Source organism: Amphiura filiformis, chromosome 16 (assembly GCF_039555335.1).
Source record: "Amphiura filiformis chromosome 16, Afil_fr2py, whole genome shotgun sequence".
NCBI lineage: Eukaryota > Metazoa > Echinodermata > Ophiuroidea > Amphilepidida > Amphiuridae > Amphiura > Amphiura filiformis.
This window is the reverse complement of record NC_092643.1, coordinates 28,363,203-28,382,447: the sequence shown is the minus strand read 5'-3', so window position 1 is coordinate 28,382,447 and position 19,245 is coordinate 28,363,203. Positions and strand designations below refer to the sequence as shown.

Genomic DNA, 19,245 nt, shown 5'->3' with positions numbered 1-19,245 from the left:
TTATTTGTACTGGGGAGGGCAGGCAGGAGCCTTTGTATTTTCTTTGCAGTTATACTTTCATACTCCTGAGACGAATCCCTTAAACTGTATTGTGACTTACAGACCATGAGAGTAACGAAAGAGCTCTTTGACAGGGCCTTTGACTATGTTTGGACATGAGGTATTGAAAATAAACAGAAGGGTAATCGAAATACGAATCAATGGCCAGTCACGTATATCACATCATATTAATATCATTGTTATGTTGCCATTGGAATAGAACAAATTGTCAGCAGGAAAAAAATATGAAAGAAAAACACTAATGTACCGCTATGATAAACATTGTCAGATCAATTAACAAATGGGAATGTTATGCTTTTGAGTTCATTGGTCTTTTCAAATGTTGTAACTAAGTAGTATTGTGATTTTCATGTGTTTGAAGAATAGAACAGTTGTTGTTTTAGTCCCTAAGGATGCGATAAAAGAATTGTGGATTAAATGTAAATTAAGTTTGCTATCGGGTTATACAGTGTGTGCTGCTAAATTAAAGTTGTATCAAGTCTTTAATATTGATTTGTTATTGATGACTTAAAGACACTACTTGCTATCATCCGTCTGCCTTCTTTCATGCCCAGGTCTTCGTCCAATTATGCAAAAGGATAAGAGTTGCTAAATTGATGATAAAAACTAGGCAGCTCATTTGCAAATAAGGTGAACGAAGTAGTAGCATTGTAATTGCCATTTGATGTCAAGCATTTCCAGTGTGATCAGGACCGCAAGTCAAGTGATACTGCCCGACTGAGGTCAATTGAATCCATTGATGTACTTGTAGTAAAAAATAGAATGCGTCATTTGAATAATGCCATTAAAAGGTAACCGTCAAGGGGTGATTATATACAATCTAGTTTGCAACTAATGAACTCAACTATTAGTATTTGTTATCGTGTGTAAGGGCATGTGTTGGTTAATTTGTTTGTAAGTGAGTACTCCACACGTCAATGACATGCAACGTTATATAGGACGGGCATATTATAGGGTTATATTCAGTGCAGTTTATAGTTGAGATGTAATCTCGTTGTTGAATGGCATCCAATAGATAAACTCTCATCCCCTGATCCCCACCCCATGGTCCCCACCCCACAAAGGTATGATTGGGAGGCCTTAAAATCATCGAGTATCCCGCCTTCAGGATAAATAATCTTGGCAACACTACTGTGTTTTAGTATCGCGTTAGTGCTTTTCCCGTTTCGGTAAATGTCAAGTTTATTTTGGGTTGTAATGGGCTCAGTTTAAATTTATTTTGCTTGCAAAAATAACGCGTAAAGATTACATAATTTGACAGCAATATCTAGATATATATAGCGGGTTTTATTTAAGATTTGACGCTATAATGAGCCAAAAAAATGAAGTTGCTTGATTCTAACATATATTAGCACAAAATTTCTGAGTTTTGTCTGCACAAACATCAGAATCAGAAACTATGTAGTATTATGGCTTATATAACTTATATAACCCATTGATTAAAATGAGAAGGTTAAAGCTATTACCTTATAAATCCGGACATCGTGCTCAAAGCACGCCGCTGATTATAAAGTCTGTTATGCAATGGATATGCTTCTTCGAAAATCCAATATGGGATCCCTATCATAAGTCTCGGTCACAAAATAGTGTAATTGATGTTGATTTGTTTATAACATTTCCTTATTCGTAAAATTCAGGTTAATTGTGTGTAAATTAAGTATAACCTAAGGATAAAGTTTCTAAGGATGCGATAAAAGAATAGTGGATTATTAAATGCAACTAAATTACAGCTTCTCGAGTAATCAACGAAGGCTAATAAACACCTAATTTATTGATGACTTTATAACCACTATGCTCGCTACCATTCGTTTGCCTTCTCTCATGCCCAAGTCTCCGTCCAATATATGCAAAAACGCTAAGGAACTTAGGTATCTGAATATTTTATCGTGTGAAATGGAATTTGTTGGTTAAATTTGTATGTAAGTGAGTGCTCCACACACCAATGACATGCAATACTATATATGGCATATTATAGGGTTATATTCAGTGAAGTTAAGATAAAATTTTTGTTGTGGAATGGAATCCAATAGTTAAGCCGTCATCCCACCCCGGGGGTCCCCACACTACAAAGATAAAATTGAATGCCCTTTAATCCTCGAACACCACACCCAGGAGCCACACCCTGCGGATGAATAATCTTGGCAACACTGTTAAGCGTGTGTCGGGGATTTTTAAGGGTCGATTTTTATATGTGGATATCAAAGACAGATTTTGCACAGACAGATTGTGATTATGAATAGTTTGAGTTTTATTATGGTGTGTTTTTGTAAGTTCATTTTGGGTTGTAATGGGCTCAGCTGATATTTAGTTTGCTTGCATTTACACGCATAGAATACATTATTTAAAAAGCAATATCTATATATATAGCGATTTATTTAAAAATTGACACTAAATGCTATCTTTTGAGGCAAAACAAAAAACAAATCAAGTTGGTTGATTCTAACATCTATTAGCACTAAACTTCTGAGCTTTATCTGTCCAAACATCATCAGAATCAGAAACTATAGTCTATGACCCATCGATTAAACTGAGAAGTTTAAAACTACTAGTCTATTAATAATGGATGCAGTTTGCTCAATGCACGCCTCTGATTATAAAGTCTGGTAAGCAATGAATATGCTTGTTCGAAAATCCAATATGGGATGCTTATCAGAAGTCTCGGTCACGAGCTCCTATAATATTTGATGTTGACTTGTTTATGACATTTCCTTATTCAAAAAAATCAGGTTAATTGTGTGTAAATTAAGTATAACCCAAGGATAACAATCATTATATGATGTTACGCGTCTAATTTTTAAAAGTTCTAAAAGAAATTTAAATTCATTTGCAGGCGGGGCAATGTTATACATTGTTGGTGTTTTTCTTTTTTAGACACGGGTTTATTTACCTATCAATTAAGGGGGTACTACACCCCTGCCCAATTTTGTGCCTATTTTTGCATTTTTCTCAAACATTATAGCGCATTGGTGACAAGTAAGATATGTATATTATAGGGGCAAGAACTACAACTACTGCACTGGAAATTTTATTTCAGCACAGACAACAGTTGTGGAGTTACAGTCAAAAATGAGGGAAAACCAATATTTGATCAATAAATCAATAACTACTTGCCTTGAGTTGCTGAATTTTCAGTGCAGTAGTTGTAGTCCTTGCCCTACAATATACATATCTTACTTGTCACCAATGCGCTATAATTTTTGAGAAAATGCAAAAACAGGCACAAAATTGGCCAGGGGTGTAGTACCCCCTTAATATATCATAAAGATGATAGCCACAGTGAAGAATATGATGATGTGTATGTCGCTGCTAATGACGTCGGTAATATATGAATACAATGATTGAAACAAAGAAGTACCTTCAGACTGATATTGCTAATAGAGAGATTGCGATTTCCAAACGTACGTATCGAACGTACGTGGAATCTATTCAAAATCACTCTCCTGTGACGGGATTTTGAATAGATTCCAGGTCCGTTCGATGCTACGTTTGGAAATCGCAATCTCCCTAATAATTTAAGTTAACCATACTCTGCGTTATCACTGAAAATATGTTTCAAGGTAGTTTTGTAGTTATGGTGCTTGTTGTTATTATTTTGGCTGCTGTAATTGTTGTATTGTTGTTCAGATAGCGTCATGTATCACTGTTATCTCATTTGCATTCACCATTGATAAAAGAGTCATCATAATTATTATGTTTTACTTCGTTCATGTAGCAGGTAAAAAAAGCAAAATCAATGATTGTAATGTATTGACCAATATCGTTAATGGCGAATTATATACTAGTAATACAACGATATTGAACTTAATGCACACATATTTTTAATATCAATTAACTCTTGTTGTTTGCGGTTACTAATGACCAATACGCACTTATCCTGCTAATTGCATACTTTTATTGTATTCAATGTAAATTATTCATATGCTACTAATGATCAATGTACACCTGCCCAGATAATTATTTATTGTATTCAAAGTAAATTTATTCCAAACATAACATAGCCATAAAAACAAGCAGGTCAATGCGCATTTCTAAATTACATAATTCGATGTGAATCAGGTAATTTTAAATAAACACCAACAAGCATGTACGCAGTCTGAACATGTCAAGAACAGTATTAACACATGTCAGAGAAACAAAATGTTCTTGTTTGCACAATAAACATTTTATTACTTAGAGTTATATGCCGAGCTTGTAATTTTGTTTATATACATGTAACATAATGGGAAGGAGAAGACAGTTGAATTCGAACCAAGATTAACACATAATGATCTATTCATTTCTAAAGATTTAAAACGATTGGTGGTTGAATTTCAGGTTTTATTTTAATACTCACGTCAAGATTGCTTTATCAAGGTAATTATAAGCACTGAATGGTTTACGCATAAAAATAATTTGAAAATATATTTTACTGAACAGAACGAAGAGCATTGAAAATGAGAAGCATTGAAAATATTTTCAGCTTTCTTTATTCAAAGATTGTATTTTGATCAACCTCGTGACTGAGTTTTGTGCCATGATATGAGCACATTGTAAATTATGTGCCACTGTTACGGGCTATGAAAATATGCAATTTTTATCCTAAACCGAAAAATGATTGTGTGTTATAAATGTATTCGAATCAACTTATATTTAAATTATATCAAATTTTCCACCAAAACTCCTAACAGAAGTAAAAATGTTTTTCATGTTCTTCAAATTCTCATACTTTGAAGCATTCATAGTTACGTATCAGAACGTTTGAAAATGCTATGTCTTTTTAAAGAGGTATTCATAGTTATTGTACCATTCCAATATAATCCACAGCACCTAGCATCACTCTATGGTCGTATAGTTTATATAGATGAAAAATTAATTTGGTGAAGATCCATTTTACACAGCCAGCTTAGGGATCCCCTACCCCATGGGATCAAGGCATGTCAAATTCATCAATTCTGAATTTAAGCTTAGCAACAATGGGGCCTTATGTTACAGAATGTGCGTGGTACATTTAAGCTTTTTTAAAAAGCCCGAATGAATATCGGATTGGTCCGATGTTGTTATGGATTTTTTAATAGAGCAGAAAGTGAACTATTAGGATAATATGACAAGCAAAGATCCCTGCATTACGACTTTTATCGGTGTTGCCAAAGTCGTGATTTGTTTGCTGAATAAGAGTGTTTTGGTCTAAGAGTATTTTGTTCTGCTCAGAAGAAAAAGGAGAAGAAGAAGAAAAAGAAGAAGAAGAAGAAGAAGAAGACGAAGAAGAAGAAGAAGAAGAAGAGGAGGAAGAAGAAGAAAAAGAAGAAGAAGAAGACGAACTTGTGAAGAAGAAGATAAGAATATGAAGAAGAAGAAGATAAAGATTAGAAGATACGAAATGAAGAAGAAGTAGAAGAAGAAGAAAAAGACGAAGAAGAAGACTAAAACAAGATAGCAGAAGAACAAAGAAGTATAAAGATAATACGAAAGAAGAAACATACATGTATATAAACGAAGAGAAAGACGAAAAAGAAACAGAAAAGCATAAAAGAAAAAAAAGACAAACAACCACATGAACAAAATCAAGTTTAAAGAAAAGGAAATTAGAAAAGAATTATCTGGTAAAGATATTCAATAAGTTTCTTTGAAACATTAGGTATCAGTCAATCTGGCAGGTCGTAGACCTTACTTTATCATTCCAAGGCGTAAGTGATAAGTAAACTTTACTCAACATTCAATGATTCTGTAAGGGCCGTTCATAAAGAATTACTTTATCTTCGCAATGTTGAACATTTATGTTGTTGCACGGTTCATTCTGCTTTACAAACGGTCAATTTATTCTTGTTTACACCAGGTTACATCTGGGAATATAAGCAGGAGAACATCTACAAACGACAGCTATGGTTGCCTTAAGTGCAATTAGGCCAGTTTACATCGGGGTTTAATGTACATCCGCCAGGACTCTACCCAACCAACTTTTTAGTTTCCTTTTATAGTCCTATAACACATTCACAAGTTAACAAAAATAATTCTCGGCACTCCTGCCATATTCAAGGTCACAGGTCAACACAGTGGTCACATTTCGAAGTTGCTCAAATCTGGTTTAATACAACACACACAATCATCCCTCTCATTTCAAGGATTCAGAAAAAGTATAGTTTAGCCTACCTGCGACATGTCGTTCTTGAGTTATAATCTCGTGTGATTTTTTAAAACCAGATTTGAGCAACTTTGCGACTTGACCGCTGTGTTGACCTTTTACCTTGAATATGGTCGGACTGTCGGGAATTATTTTTGTTCACATCTTGAATGTGTGATAGGACCATAAAAGGAAGCTTAAAAAGTTGGTTTGGTAGAGTCCTGGGGAATGCATATCAAACCCCGGTATATACAAGTGTCAACATATGAAACATAATATGAAGCTGCTTAAGGGTAATGACGCAGACGATTTGAAACGAACAATAAAAGAACGATTTGAAATGGACAATTTAAGGTAGCCAAATTCGAAATGTACACTTTAAGATACACACTTCTAAAAAACAATTTGGAAGGACATTAGGAAATAGCCAATTTGTAAAATACACACTGTGAAGACAATTTGAAATATACAATTTGAAAAGAATAACTTTAAAAACATTTTTGGAAATAAAGACAATTTAAACAATATGGACAATTAATGTGAGACGACAATTTGGAAGGATTAATTTGTAAAAGACAAAAAGAAAGGAAAACAAAATTTAGAATATCGACAATGTTGGGAATGACGATTTCAGATGGACAATTTTAATTGTAAAATCTTTGAATATGACAAGATTCTGTTTTAATGTTATAGTATGGTATAGCACATAATAACACTGGTCGTATAGTATACAAAACTAATTTGGTAAAGATCAATTTTACACAGCCAGCTTAGGGATAAATCCCCCACCCCATGGGATCAAGGCATGTCAAATTCATCAATTCTGACTTCAAGCTTAACAGCAATGGGGCCTGATGTTACAGAATGTGCGTGGTAAATGTCACGCTTTAAAGCCTGAGTAAACTTCGGGTTGGTCAGATGTTGTTATGGATTTTTCAGCAGAATGTGAAATATTATGATAATATACGACCCTTATGCATTAAAAACATTTGATTCATCATTGAATATTATTTCAATTGCTCGTTCAAACGCAATGGAATTAATTGCGAATGCCAACACACGGACTGCAGATATTATTTACAGTTTGACGTACATTCTCGTTAAAATTGAAATAGTATTATTTTGTTAAACAATACAACATGATTTTTTAGTATTATCCCTGATCATTATATTTCAGATTTATAGGAACAAATTCAATATTCGTACTTCATTAGTATATAAATTTAAGATTCAGTATTATCAGGATTTGATTCGAATCTTTCATCAAACTATAATATCAGTAATGTGGTATTTATGTTGTATGTAAATAAAGGTAAATAAAGAATGTTTGAATTCAAAATTCCCTTCAAGGTTTAAAAACAAATTACAATACTCATACAATGATACATAAATTACCTATAACGCAAAACCAAAATTCGCGGTTCGGTCTATCAGAATCTGTATCGATCTGAACTTAGGAATATTCCAAGAGGCGTAGCCCCGAGGGATATTCCGAGGTCCGAAGCACAAAATTTAGACATTTCAGAATACTTAAAAACAAAAACTGATGCAGAGTCATTAATTATTTACAAATACTGCATAATGTACTGGGGAGGGTAGAGAGGGGCGCTTGTATTTTCCGTCCAGATACACTTTCATACTCGTGAGACGAATCCCTTAAACTGATTGTGTTATACAGACCAAAGAGCTCTTTACCATTGTCCTTGACTCTGTATGTACATGAGGTATTGGAAATAAACATACGGGTAATCCAGATACGGATCAATGACCAGTCGCGCACACCACACATGTTAATAACATTGTTATGTTGCCATTGGAATAGAACAAATTATCAACAGGAAACAATAGGAAAGAAAAACACTAACGTACCGCTATGATAAATATCCTCAGATCAATTCTCAAATGGGAATGTTATGTTTTCAAGTTCATTAGTCTTTCCAAATGTTGCAACTAAGTGGTATAATTGTGATTTAATTGGTTAGCAGAAAAGAACAGTTTTTTTTCAGTTACTAAGGATGCAATAAAAGAATAATGGATTATAACATTGTATGCAAATTAAGCTTGTTATGGTGTTATACAGTCGTGCAACTAAATTAAAGTTATATCGAGTAGTCAACAAAGGCTAATAAACACCTAATTTATTGATGACTTTATAACCAATATCCATATCCTTGCTACCATCCGTCTGCCTATTCTCGTGCACAGGTCTCCGTCCAATTATGCAAAAGGATAAGGGTTGTTAAATTAATGATAAAAACTAGGCAGCTCATTTGCAAATAACGCGGACAAAGTAGTAGCACTGTAATTGCCATTTTGATGTCAAGCATTTCCAATGCAATCAGAACCACAAGTCAAGTGATACTGCCCGACTGAGGTCAATTGAATCCATTGATGTATATACTTGTAGTAACAGAAAGAAAGCGTCATCATTTGAATAATTCCATTAAAGTCTACCAGTCAAGGATGATTATGTACAATCTAGTTTACAACTAATGAACTTAGCTATCGGAATTTGTTATCGTGTAAAAGGGCATGTGTTGGTCAATTTGTATGTACGTTAGTGTTCCACAAGTCAATGACATGCAACATTATATAGGGCAGATTATATTCAGTCCAGTTTATAGTTGAGATAAAATCCAATAGATAAACTCTCATCCCCTAATCCCCACCCCATGGTCCCCATCCCCACAAAGGTATGATCGGGTGCCCTTTAATCCTCGAGCATCCCGCTTCGAGGATGAATAATCTTGGCAACACAAGTGTGTGTCGGGATTTTGTAGGGGTCGATTTTATCTGCGGATATCAAAGACAGATTTTGCAGTGTGATTATGAATAGGTTGAGCTTTATTATCGCGTTAGTGCTTTCCCATTGCGGTAAATGTCAAGTTTATTTTGGGTTGTAATGGGCTCAGTTTAGATTTAGTTTGCTTGAATAAATAACGCGTAAAAATTACGTAATGTGAAAGCATATCTATATACGAGCGGTTTATTTAAAATTTAACGCCAAATGCTATTTAATGAGCCAAAAACAAATCAAGTTGGTTGATTCTAACATCTATTAGCACAAACTTCTGAGCTCTGTCCAGCCAAACATCATCAGAATCAGACACTATAGTATTATAGCTTATATAACCCATTGATTAAAATGAGAAGGTTAAAACTATTAGCTTATAAATCAGGGCATTGTGCTCAAAGCACGCCGCTGATTATAAAGTCTGGTAAGCAATGAATATGCTTGTTCGCAAATCCAATGTGGGATGCTTATCAGAAGTCTCGGTCACGAACTCGTATAATTGATGTTGACTTGTTTATGACATTTCCTTATTCACAAAATTCAGGTTAATTGTGTGTAAATTAAGTATAACCCAAGGATAAAAATATTATATGATGCTACGCGTCTTAGCGTCTAGTTTTGAAAGTTATAAAACAAATTTAAATTTATCTGTAGGGTGTATATGCATTGACACCAAGCAACAATGTTGGTGTTTTTATTTTCTGACTTGAATTGATTTCATATTGATGATAGCCACGGTCACGAATACAATGATGTTTTCGTCGCTGCTGATCATGTCGATGGTGTGAAGACCATTATAGAAAAAAAGATGTATGAAACTTTAGACTGGTATATTGCTCTATTAATTTCTTCTGTACCCTGTGTCCATATTCAGAGGGAATTTGAGTAGTAATGTACGTTTACCATACTTTGCGCTTTCAATGAAAAATATCTTTGAAGATCATTTCATGATTATGATGCTTGTTCGTATTCTTTTGCTGTTCTGATATCGTCACATATTCTAGACACTGAAGACACTGTGTATCTCATTTTCGTTCACCATTGAGAAAAGGGTCATCATATTATGTTTATCTTTGTCCATGCATGCAAATAGCAGGCAACACTATTCATGATATGGGTGATTATTTAGCTACCATTGTTGAAATAGTACAATGATATTAAACATAGCTCATACATATTTTTAATATCAATTAATTCTTCGTCTTTGCTGTTACTATCAATGTACACCGGCCCAGCTAATTACACACTTGTATTGTATTCAAAGTAAATTATTCATGTTACCAATGATCAATGTACACATACCAATACCCGGATGATTATTATCGTATTCAAAGTAAATTTAATCCAACCAAGGAAACAAAACAAGCAGGTCAATGCTCATTTCTAAATTGCATAATTTGATGTGAATCAGGTAGTTTTAAATAAACACTAATAAGCATACACGCAGTCTGAGAATGTCAAGTACAATGTTAACACACGTCAGACAAAAAATATGCTCTTGTTTGCACAATAAACATTTTATTACTTAAAGTTATATTCCGCGCTAATAATTTTGTTTATATACATGTAACATAATGGGAAGGAGAAGACAGTTGATTTCCACACCAAGTGTTATACATAATGATCTATTTATTATTAGAGATTTAAAACAGATGGTGCTTGAATTTCAGTTTTTGGTTTAATACCCAAGTCCACATTGCTTTATTGCGCTAATTATAAACGCTACATGCTTTACGCCCAGCATCAAAATAATTTTAAAATACGTTTTAGCAAAACGAAGATGCTTTTTGTTCATGAGCATTGAAAAATAATGTCCGCTTATATTATTCAGAAATAGTTTGCTTGTTCAACCTCGTGACCGAGTTTTGCAGCGTATGAGCACATCGTAAATTATGTGTCATTGTTAAGGGCTATGAAAATGTGCGCCTTGTTATGCTGAAAAAAATGACTGTGTTTATAAATATTCTACATATTTATTTGGGCCAACAAAATTATATCAGATTGTTCACCAAAATTAAGAAAAGAAGTAGAAATGATTGTGCGAATTCTTATTTTTCAAAGTGTCAGATGTTTTGGAAATCCCATGTCGTCTCTTGAGGGGTATTCATAATTATTGTAACAGTCTAATATAAGCCGCAGTACATTATATCACTCTATGGTTGTGTAGCATACATAACAAATTAATTTGGTGAAAACCCATTTTGCACAGTCAGCTTAGGGATAAATCCCCCACCTCATGGGATCAAGGCATGTCAAATCCATCAAGCTTAACAGCAATGGGGCCTGATGTTACAGAATGTACGGTCAATTGTAAGCTTGAAAATCCCGAGCAAATTTTATGCTGGTCATTGTTATTAGTGTTAGATAATGCTATGGATTTTTTTAAATATAGCAGTAAGTGAAATATTATGATAATATCGACCCTTTACGCATAGAAATATTTGTCTTTCTCGAAATTGTATTCGGAGCAACAAATATATTTCGGATTCCCTAACAAAATTCATAAAAGAAGTAGGAATGATTCTAGGAATTCCCATTTTCATCGTACTACGTGTCAGATGTTTGGGAAATCCCATACATGTCGTCTTTTGAAGTGTAACAAGCCGCAGCACATAATAACACTCTATGGTCGTATAGCATACATAACAAATTACTTTGGTAAAAATCCATTTTGCATAGTCAGTTTAGGGATTTATCCCCCACCTCATGGGATCAAGGCATGTCAAATTCATCAATTCTGACTTTAAGCTTAACAGCAATGGGGCCTGATGTTACAGAAAGCTTGAAAATCCTGAGCAAAATTTATGCTGGTCTTTGTTTTTAGTGTTAGATAATGCTATGGATATTTTAAATATAGCAGTAAGTGAAATATTATGATAATAGCGACCCTTATGCATAGAAATATTTGTCTTTCTCAACATTGTATTTGAGGCAACAAATTATATCAGACTCCGCACCAAAATTCATAAAAGAAGTAGAAATGATTCCAGGAATTCTCATCGCAACGTGTCAGATGTTTTTGAAATCCCATGTCGTCTTTAACACTCTATGGTCGTATAGCATACATAACAATTAGTTTGGCAAAAATCCATTTTGCACATCCAGTTTAGGGATAAATCCCCCACCTCATGGGACCAAGGCAAGTCAAATACATCAATTCTGACTTTAAGCTTAACAGCAATGGGGCCTGATGTTACAGAATGTACGTGGTCAAATTTAAGCTTGAAAAGCCTGAGCAAATTTTATGCTGGTCATTTTTATTAGTATCAGATGTTGTTATGGATTTTTTAATATAGCAGTAAGTGAAGTATTATGATAATATCGACCCTTACGCATAAGAATATTTGACTCATCATTAAATATTATTGTAATTGCTACTTCAAACGTAATGGAGTGAATTACGAATGCCGATGCACGGACTGCAGATATTATTTACAGTTTAACGAACATTCTCATTAAAATTTAAATACATTATTTATAGTAACGCAAATGTATAACGCGGTTCAGTTTCTCTGTATCTCTCTTCAGTCTATCCAAATGATGAAATTGCAAGAATAGAAAAATTCTGGTCAAATTCTGCTCAATGACAATGCACGCCGAAGCAGACACAACAAGATCCTTGCACTACGACTTGAATCGGTATTACCAAAGTCGTGATTTAGTTGTTAGATAAATGTGTTTTTGTATATGAGTATTTTGTATGAGAGTTCGGGATGAGAGTTCTGCTGAGTTGGGAGCAATGGTGATTTCAGAACTCACTGGAAGTTATAATTCATTTTTCGTCTGTTGTAATATTTGGTGGAATCTGCCTAATTATTAAATTAACATACATTTTAATGATATCTGCAGTACATTATTAGAGGGGTTTTGCACACATACAAAAATATGGTTCAAATGAACATTGCGCGCATCGCACATGTAGCACCTTAGAATGGTCGCGTCTGTTTTAATTGTTCATACTCAAAAACTATTATGACATATTTATTTGGTGCCTTTGCATCGTCGACTGATAAATGAACTCAAACATGTACATCTTTCAGGCCTCGATTCTTTAACCCCAATATCCGTATACGCTTATAGTATGACCTTGAATTCACTGGATATGATGGGGTCAATCACTGAGATAATATACACTTAAATTGAGGTTATTGAACAACGTCATTGATAATGCGACCATTACGTATCATTGTGAACGTCTCCATAGGGATATAAACTTTGGTAACAGTGGTTTTCAAAAAGATGAATATGCCGCTTACCTTTGGAAATGATTTTGACAACAGCTTGAGGATAATAGTGTAGTAGTCGAAATGATGTTAGCGTGTAATCCTCTCGAGAGGACAGACAAGGTTTTCTCAGACACATCGTATTTCCGCCTGTTTACACTGGTATACTATGAAAGCAAAATACCTTTTATCTTCCTGGAAGTTTATCGGATAAATAACTAGATCTCGTAATGAAGGCTGACTATATACCATTAAGTTGTATTAGCACTGATGTTGCAAACAGCTAAAATGCTCGTAGATAAATTACAGGCTTTGATGGTTGACCACTTTTTACATCACTGTTGCAAAAGGCAAAATGATGTTGTTCTGGGAGTTCCTCCGATTAATCGCTTGCGTCGATAAGTCGTAGATGTTCCATGTCTGTAATGAAGGTTGACAATGTAGCTTGAGTATAGCTCCTTTTGACGCACAACTCGTGCCCTTAATTGATGTTGTACATTTAGTTTTCTTCATCATATCCTGGTATATTACCCGTGCTCTTAAATGAGGTCGTCCATGGTACAATGACCGTCCTTCATAAAGGCTGACCGGTATTAAAGAGAAAATAGGTCATCATTAAAATGTTATCAGTTAAATGCTGTTAACTGTAATGCAATGAATTATATTACAATGTATGTGAAATGTCTTATAGTTAATTATTTCCTGGTTTGAATTGAACTTTTGTATTAACAAGCTCGTGATTTGATTTCGACTTTCGTTTAGATTGGTTAACAAGTTTACAGCAATGTTTTGGTTTTTATGATAAGAAAAGAGGTACTGCTAGAATGTACCTCATTTCTTAACATATATAATGAACCACTTGTCTTGAATCACTGATATTTCAGTTAAGTAATTGGATTCCTTGCCCCTATAATATACATAACTTTTGTTACCAGCGTGTAGTTAATATTTGAGAAAAATGCAAAATTAATCACAAAATTTATCAGGGGGTGTATTACTACCTTAATCTTACAATTAAATTGAAATTGGTTTGAGCTGCTGTTAATTAAACCATCATTTATATGTAAATAAAAACAACAACAAAATGGTTAAGATTTTATTACGATTCAAGTAAAATATTTTAAAAACATTTTGATAATGTCTTTCTATGGGAGATTACAAGAAAGTGAAAAAAAAATCAAAAACATGAGATATATTTCTGACATTTAAATATGACAAGATGCAAGTAATATAAACATAAATATTTCATATTAGTATTTTTTTTTTTTTTTTTATCATCTCAAAAGCCATTGACCCTACAGATAAGTACAAGTACAAGAATAAGAAAATCTGCAGCATTGCTTGAAAGGAATCTTATGAATGTTTCAGTTTACACAAAAAGCGTGGAAAGTAAATTTCTCATTGTATATTTTATTTACCACTTTTCGTTTGATATTAATGACATATTACTTCAAATTCTACAAGACTCAAAGTTGTGGCTTATGATTTGGAATATGATTTTATGGAAATTAATAAACATGAATGAGTAGATATCACAAACAGACTTTAAAAAAGTGCATTGCAATGATTGTTACATCTTCTTGTAATTTGTTCATTATGTGCCAATCTTTCTGGGTGGGGGGTTTCAGGGGGAGGTCCGGGTGGTAAATCTGAAGTTTTGTTTAAAATGCGACAGGTTGTTTTATATTCTTTGTTTATACATGTGCAATGATAGTGGTTTATTTAAAATATAGAAAAAACAACATATTTAATCCTCTCTTGTGAAATCGGTCAAGTTTATCCCTAAATGACGTTGATACCGTTTGTGGAAATTTAAACACCATAAAAATAGCATATGCTCTGACACTTAGTGTTAAGCACCTACTCAATTTATAAACAACTTCAAAAATAGCTACATAATATAACTTAACTATCCAAAATCACCCTGTTGCACATGTGATAAAACAAGACAGTTAATCAAAATTAACACTTGCAACTGTCATTTTTAGGAACTCCTCTTCGTGATATTATTGCCTCAGGTAAAACTGACAGAGAATGAATGAAATATTGATAACTGGGATTTTTTCAAGTGTGTCGTACAAGATGATTTGCACAACCTTAAGTAGTTGCTGCACCAGTTATTCAATGTCTAAACTGATTTTTTTCATCAATGCTTCAAAATTTAGAATATTATTGTGTAAAATAACAATGTGCTTTGTTTTATAACAATGTGCTTTTTTTAAAGCCCAAAGGAATTTAAATTTTGCACTTCCTGTTCGTTTTTGGTTTTGTGTTTTTGTTGTTGGTTTTCTTTTGTTTTTGTTTTATGAGTTGAACTTTCGAATATTTTTCGGAAAATTTGGCTTAAAAGTCGAGAGCTACTGCGAGACTTTGTAAAAAGTATAAGATTAATGATTCAATATTCTGTAAATATTTAAATTACAGAAACACCAAAAGAGCTTAACAAATGATGATTACCCCAGCAGCATCACGTTAAAAAGAGCAAGTAGAAAAATGTTAAAATTCGTGTTGCTGAACGAAGAGGCGTGTTGAAACAGGATATTAATTGCTCATTTTAGATTTTGTTAGATAAGATTGTGATCATTTATGATAATTAAAAGAGTACTTTATGATCGTGAGTTAATTAAATTTGAGCCGTGATTTTCATAAATTATAAATGACATGCTCAAATGAATAACATACTATTATTAAATTATTGAGCAATTCTAGATAAATAATTTATCATATTAACTAATCAATATTTTATCAAAATGTAATAAGATATTTTAGACTCACCGTTATAACGGGTTATTGCATAAAATCATAGCACTTCAGTCGGCAACATGTTGTTGATGCTCAATATCAAAGTATCATATCAAAGATCATATTTCTGCAGTTATGGAATCAAATGCAAGCAATTCGGACGGACGGTCTCTTGATAAAACTCCACACATACCGACACAGACATGAGAGTATTATCCGTTTCGTGTCGTCCACACTGTCAAACTATCGACCATACCATTATACAATGCAGGTGTTAACAGAGGTTACGGAGGGGGCGATTGTCTTTTATAAAGGCATCATTAGGTAGTAATGTGATTTACCGCGTTCATGCAATGCCACGTAAAATCAATACAATGGACAAACTCAAGCAGCCAACCCTTAAATCTCACGGGTGTTTAGGTGCAAGTGCGAGGTGGATAGGGTGTGTAATACGCGTTGAATTATTGAGAACTAATATATTTTGTAATATTTGATTATTTTCAGGAAGAGGATGATTTATTTTGCGTTTTTATTTTAAATGATAATATGAGACAACTTGTTAGGACTGACGCCTGGTTTATAATCGTTCGCTTTAATAAAAGCCAGTTGCCGCCTATATTCTTTACGAACTTCATTGTGCAAACTCGAAGCAGCTTTTCCGGTTGAAAGACAAAAACATAATGCTCAAGCGATGTCGCTCATCACGTGAATCGACGTGAACTGCTTTAAGAGCCAGTCTCCCTTATTATGTACCCATCTGTGATACAAAAAAAAATTGAATTTTCTCTAAAAAATAATTTTGGTACATATTAACACCAATAACACTCATGCAAAATATGAGCGTGCACAGTGCCCTCGTTCAGCTTAAAAAAATTCTTGAAATTTCAGCCTCTCTGAGCCTTACTTGCAAATGGTAATCTTAGGAGGTGCGTAACATCATGCGCCATCATTATCCCAACCTGCATTTTGCATTTTTTTGAAGTACCATATGGTTACATTACAAAAACCAAGAAAAAGGTTGGGATCTTGATAACGCACAAAATCAACAAATCCAACTTTTTGATGAAAAGCGCCCTCGTGCAAACTTCAAAGCATCATAACGGTCTGCGCCATCAAGATCCCAAGTCCGAACAAGTTTGAGATTAAAGACCTCAATGGTAAGTTTCATTTTTCAGCAAAAAGTTTTTGGGATTTCGATGGCGCACATAGTTAACAGAGGTCAAAGGTCAAAAATTCCCATTTTCGCACATTTTTACATGCCTGTATTATTGCGCGCCAACGTCACCCGACTCTCCGAATAGCATTTCACCAAAGAAGAGGTAATTCTCTGCAAGTACTGAAAAAAATAGCTTGGGATCTCTTGATCTTCATATTTTTCTGATTTTTTGAAAATGGACTTAGCCTCATTGTGGAGGTCAATAATTGCCCTATTTTCCCCTCATAATGACGCGTAGCACAATGTGGGCTTTTTACTGCATCACAAAAAGATGCGCCAACAAGATCCCAATTTTATTTTTCATCATCTAGCTTCTTTGGCAACTGGTAGTCAAAAAAAAAAGTAACAGCTACTTGGGATCAAGTGGGCGCACTAATGTAAAAGAGGTCAAAGGTCAAGCTTTGTGCCAAAGTGAGGCATATTTGCCTATGTGCAGCACAAAAGTTGAACTTTGACCCGCAATAAAATGTGCGCCAACAAGATCCCATCTTACTTTTTGGATGGTTGGATAAAGGGGCTTATGTATAACTGATAACAAGTAAAAAAAAGATGGGATCATGTGGGCGCACTAATTCAATAGAGGTCAAAGTTCATACTTTGTGCCGAATTGGCATTACTTTGCCTATGTGCAGCACAAAGTAGAACTTTGACCCGCAATAAAAAGTGCGCCAACAAGATCCCATCTTACTTTTTTGATGATTGGATAAAGTGGCTTATGTATAACTGATAACAAGTAAAAAAAAAGTGGGATCATGTTGGCGCACTAATTCAATAGAGATCAAAGTTCATACTTCATACAAAATTAACCGATTTTTAGCCTAAAGTTGCCGAATTCAGCAACCTTTCACTCAAATTTTGCAAAATATGATTAAGTATTTTGACAAATTTTTTTTTACTCTCACCAACTACCATGATGGAATCAGCATCATCTGAAATGCACTCACACAAGTTTCTATGAGACATGTCTGGTGATCCCCATTGAAAAAAAAATTCGGCACAAAGTATGAACTTTGACCTCTCTTGAATTAGTGCGCCCACATGATCCCACTTTTTTTTTACTTGTTATCAGTTATACATAAGCCATTGATCAATCATCAAACTTGTAGATTGGGATCTTGATGGCGCACCGTTATGATGCCGGTCAAGTTTCACTTTTGGCGCATATAGGCAAAATAATGCCAATTCGGCACAAAATATGAACTTTGACCTCTATTGAATTATGCAAGATCCCAACTTTTTTTACTTGCAATTTGTAATGTAACTCATTTGGTACTTCAATCATCAAAAATAGATGGGATCATGTTGGCGCATGATGTTACGCACCTCCAAAGTTCAGTTTTTGCAATGTAAATATGCCTCACTCAGAGAGGCTGAAATTTCAGCTAGAATTTGGGATTTAATGCAGTAAAAGCCCATTGAACGATTGGCGCTGTCCATTTTCAAAAAATCACGCTCATATTTTCAGTTGACATAATACAGGCATGAGTGTTGACCTCTGTTAACTACGTGCGCCATCGAAATCCCAAAACTGTTAATATGTACCAAAATTATTTTTTAGAGAAATTTCTATTTTTTTGTATCACAACCCCCCTGATTTGGGTACATAATAAGGGAGACTGCCTCTTAACCAATCACCGCCTACCATCAGCCAGATCTATTACGTTGCAAATCAATCTATATTGTTTACCATCTAGTGAATAAATTAAAAACAAATATGTATTAACACTATCAACAACATATGTCACTTTAATGAACGGTGTCGTGTTTAATACAGTTGTGTCAAGTTTGCAAGCACCAGTGTAACAACCTTGGCATCTATTGCTCGCGATTAGTACAAATACAAAAGTCATGATCGATCGATCGCTTAATATATCTGTGTAAATGTACAAATAATATTTGAGCAAGGAAGACCGTGATTTTAGCATCCTGTATAAATTATTTGCTTTCTTCCATTCTGACCTCTGAAGAACCATATTTGAGCAAGGAAGACCGTGATTTTAGCATCCTGTATAAATTATTTGCTTTCTTCCATTCTGACCTCTGAAGAACCATATTTGAGCAAGGAAGACCGTGATTTTAGCATCCTGTATAAATTATTTGCTTTCTTCCATTC

General features: G+C 34.1%; 1 protein-coding gene across 7 annotated transcripts in view; it reads right to left on the bottom strand.

The window, feature by feature from the left end:
• The window catches only part of LOC140135836 (neuropilin and tolloid-like protein 2), a 268,948-nt gene that overhangs the window by 132,137 nt on the left and 117,566 nt on the right, over positions 1-19,245 (bottom strand). Inside the window, exons 1-2 of one of the 7 annotated variants that reach the window (XM_072157471.1) lie at positions 15,950-16,200; positions 13,208-13,757 (exon numbers count right to left, since the gene is read on the bottom strand). The exons of 5 other annotated variants lie outside the window; for them this stretch is intronic. In XM_072157471.1, the coding sequence (XP_072013572.1) occupies positions 13,208-13,313 (106 nt within the window). In that variant the 5' untranslated portion in view covers positions 13,314-13,757; positions 15,950-16,200. Of the gene's footprint in view, positions 1-13,207; positions 13,758-15,949; positions 16,201-19,245 lie in introns of those variants that run through there. One more of the 7 variants, XM_072157473.1, reaches the window with a different exon arrangement.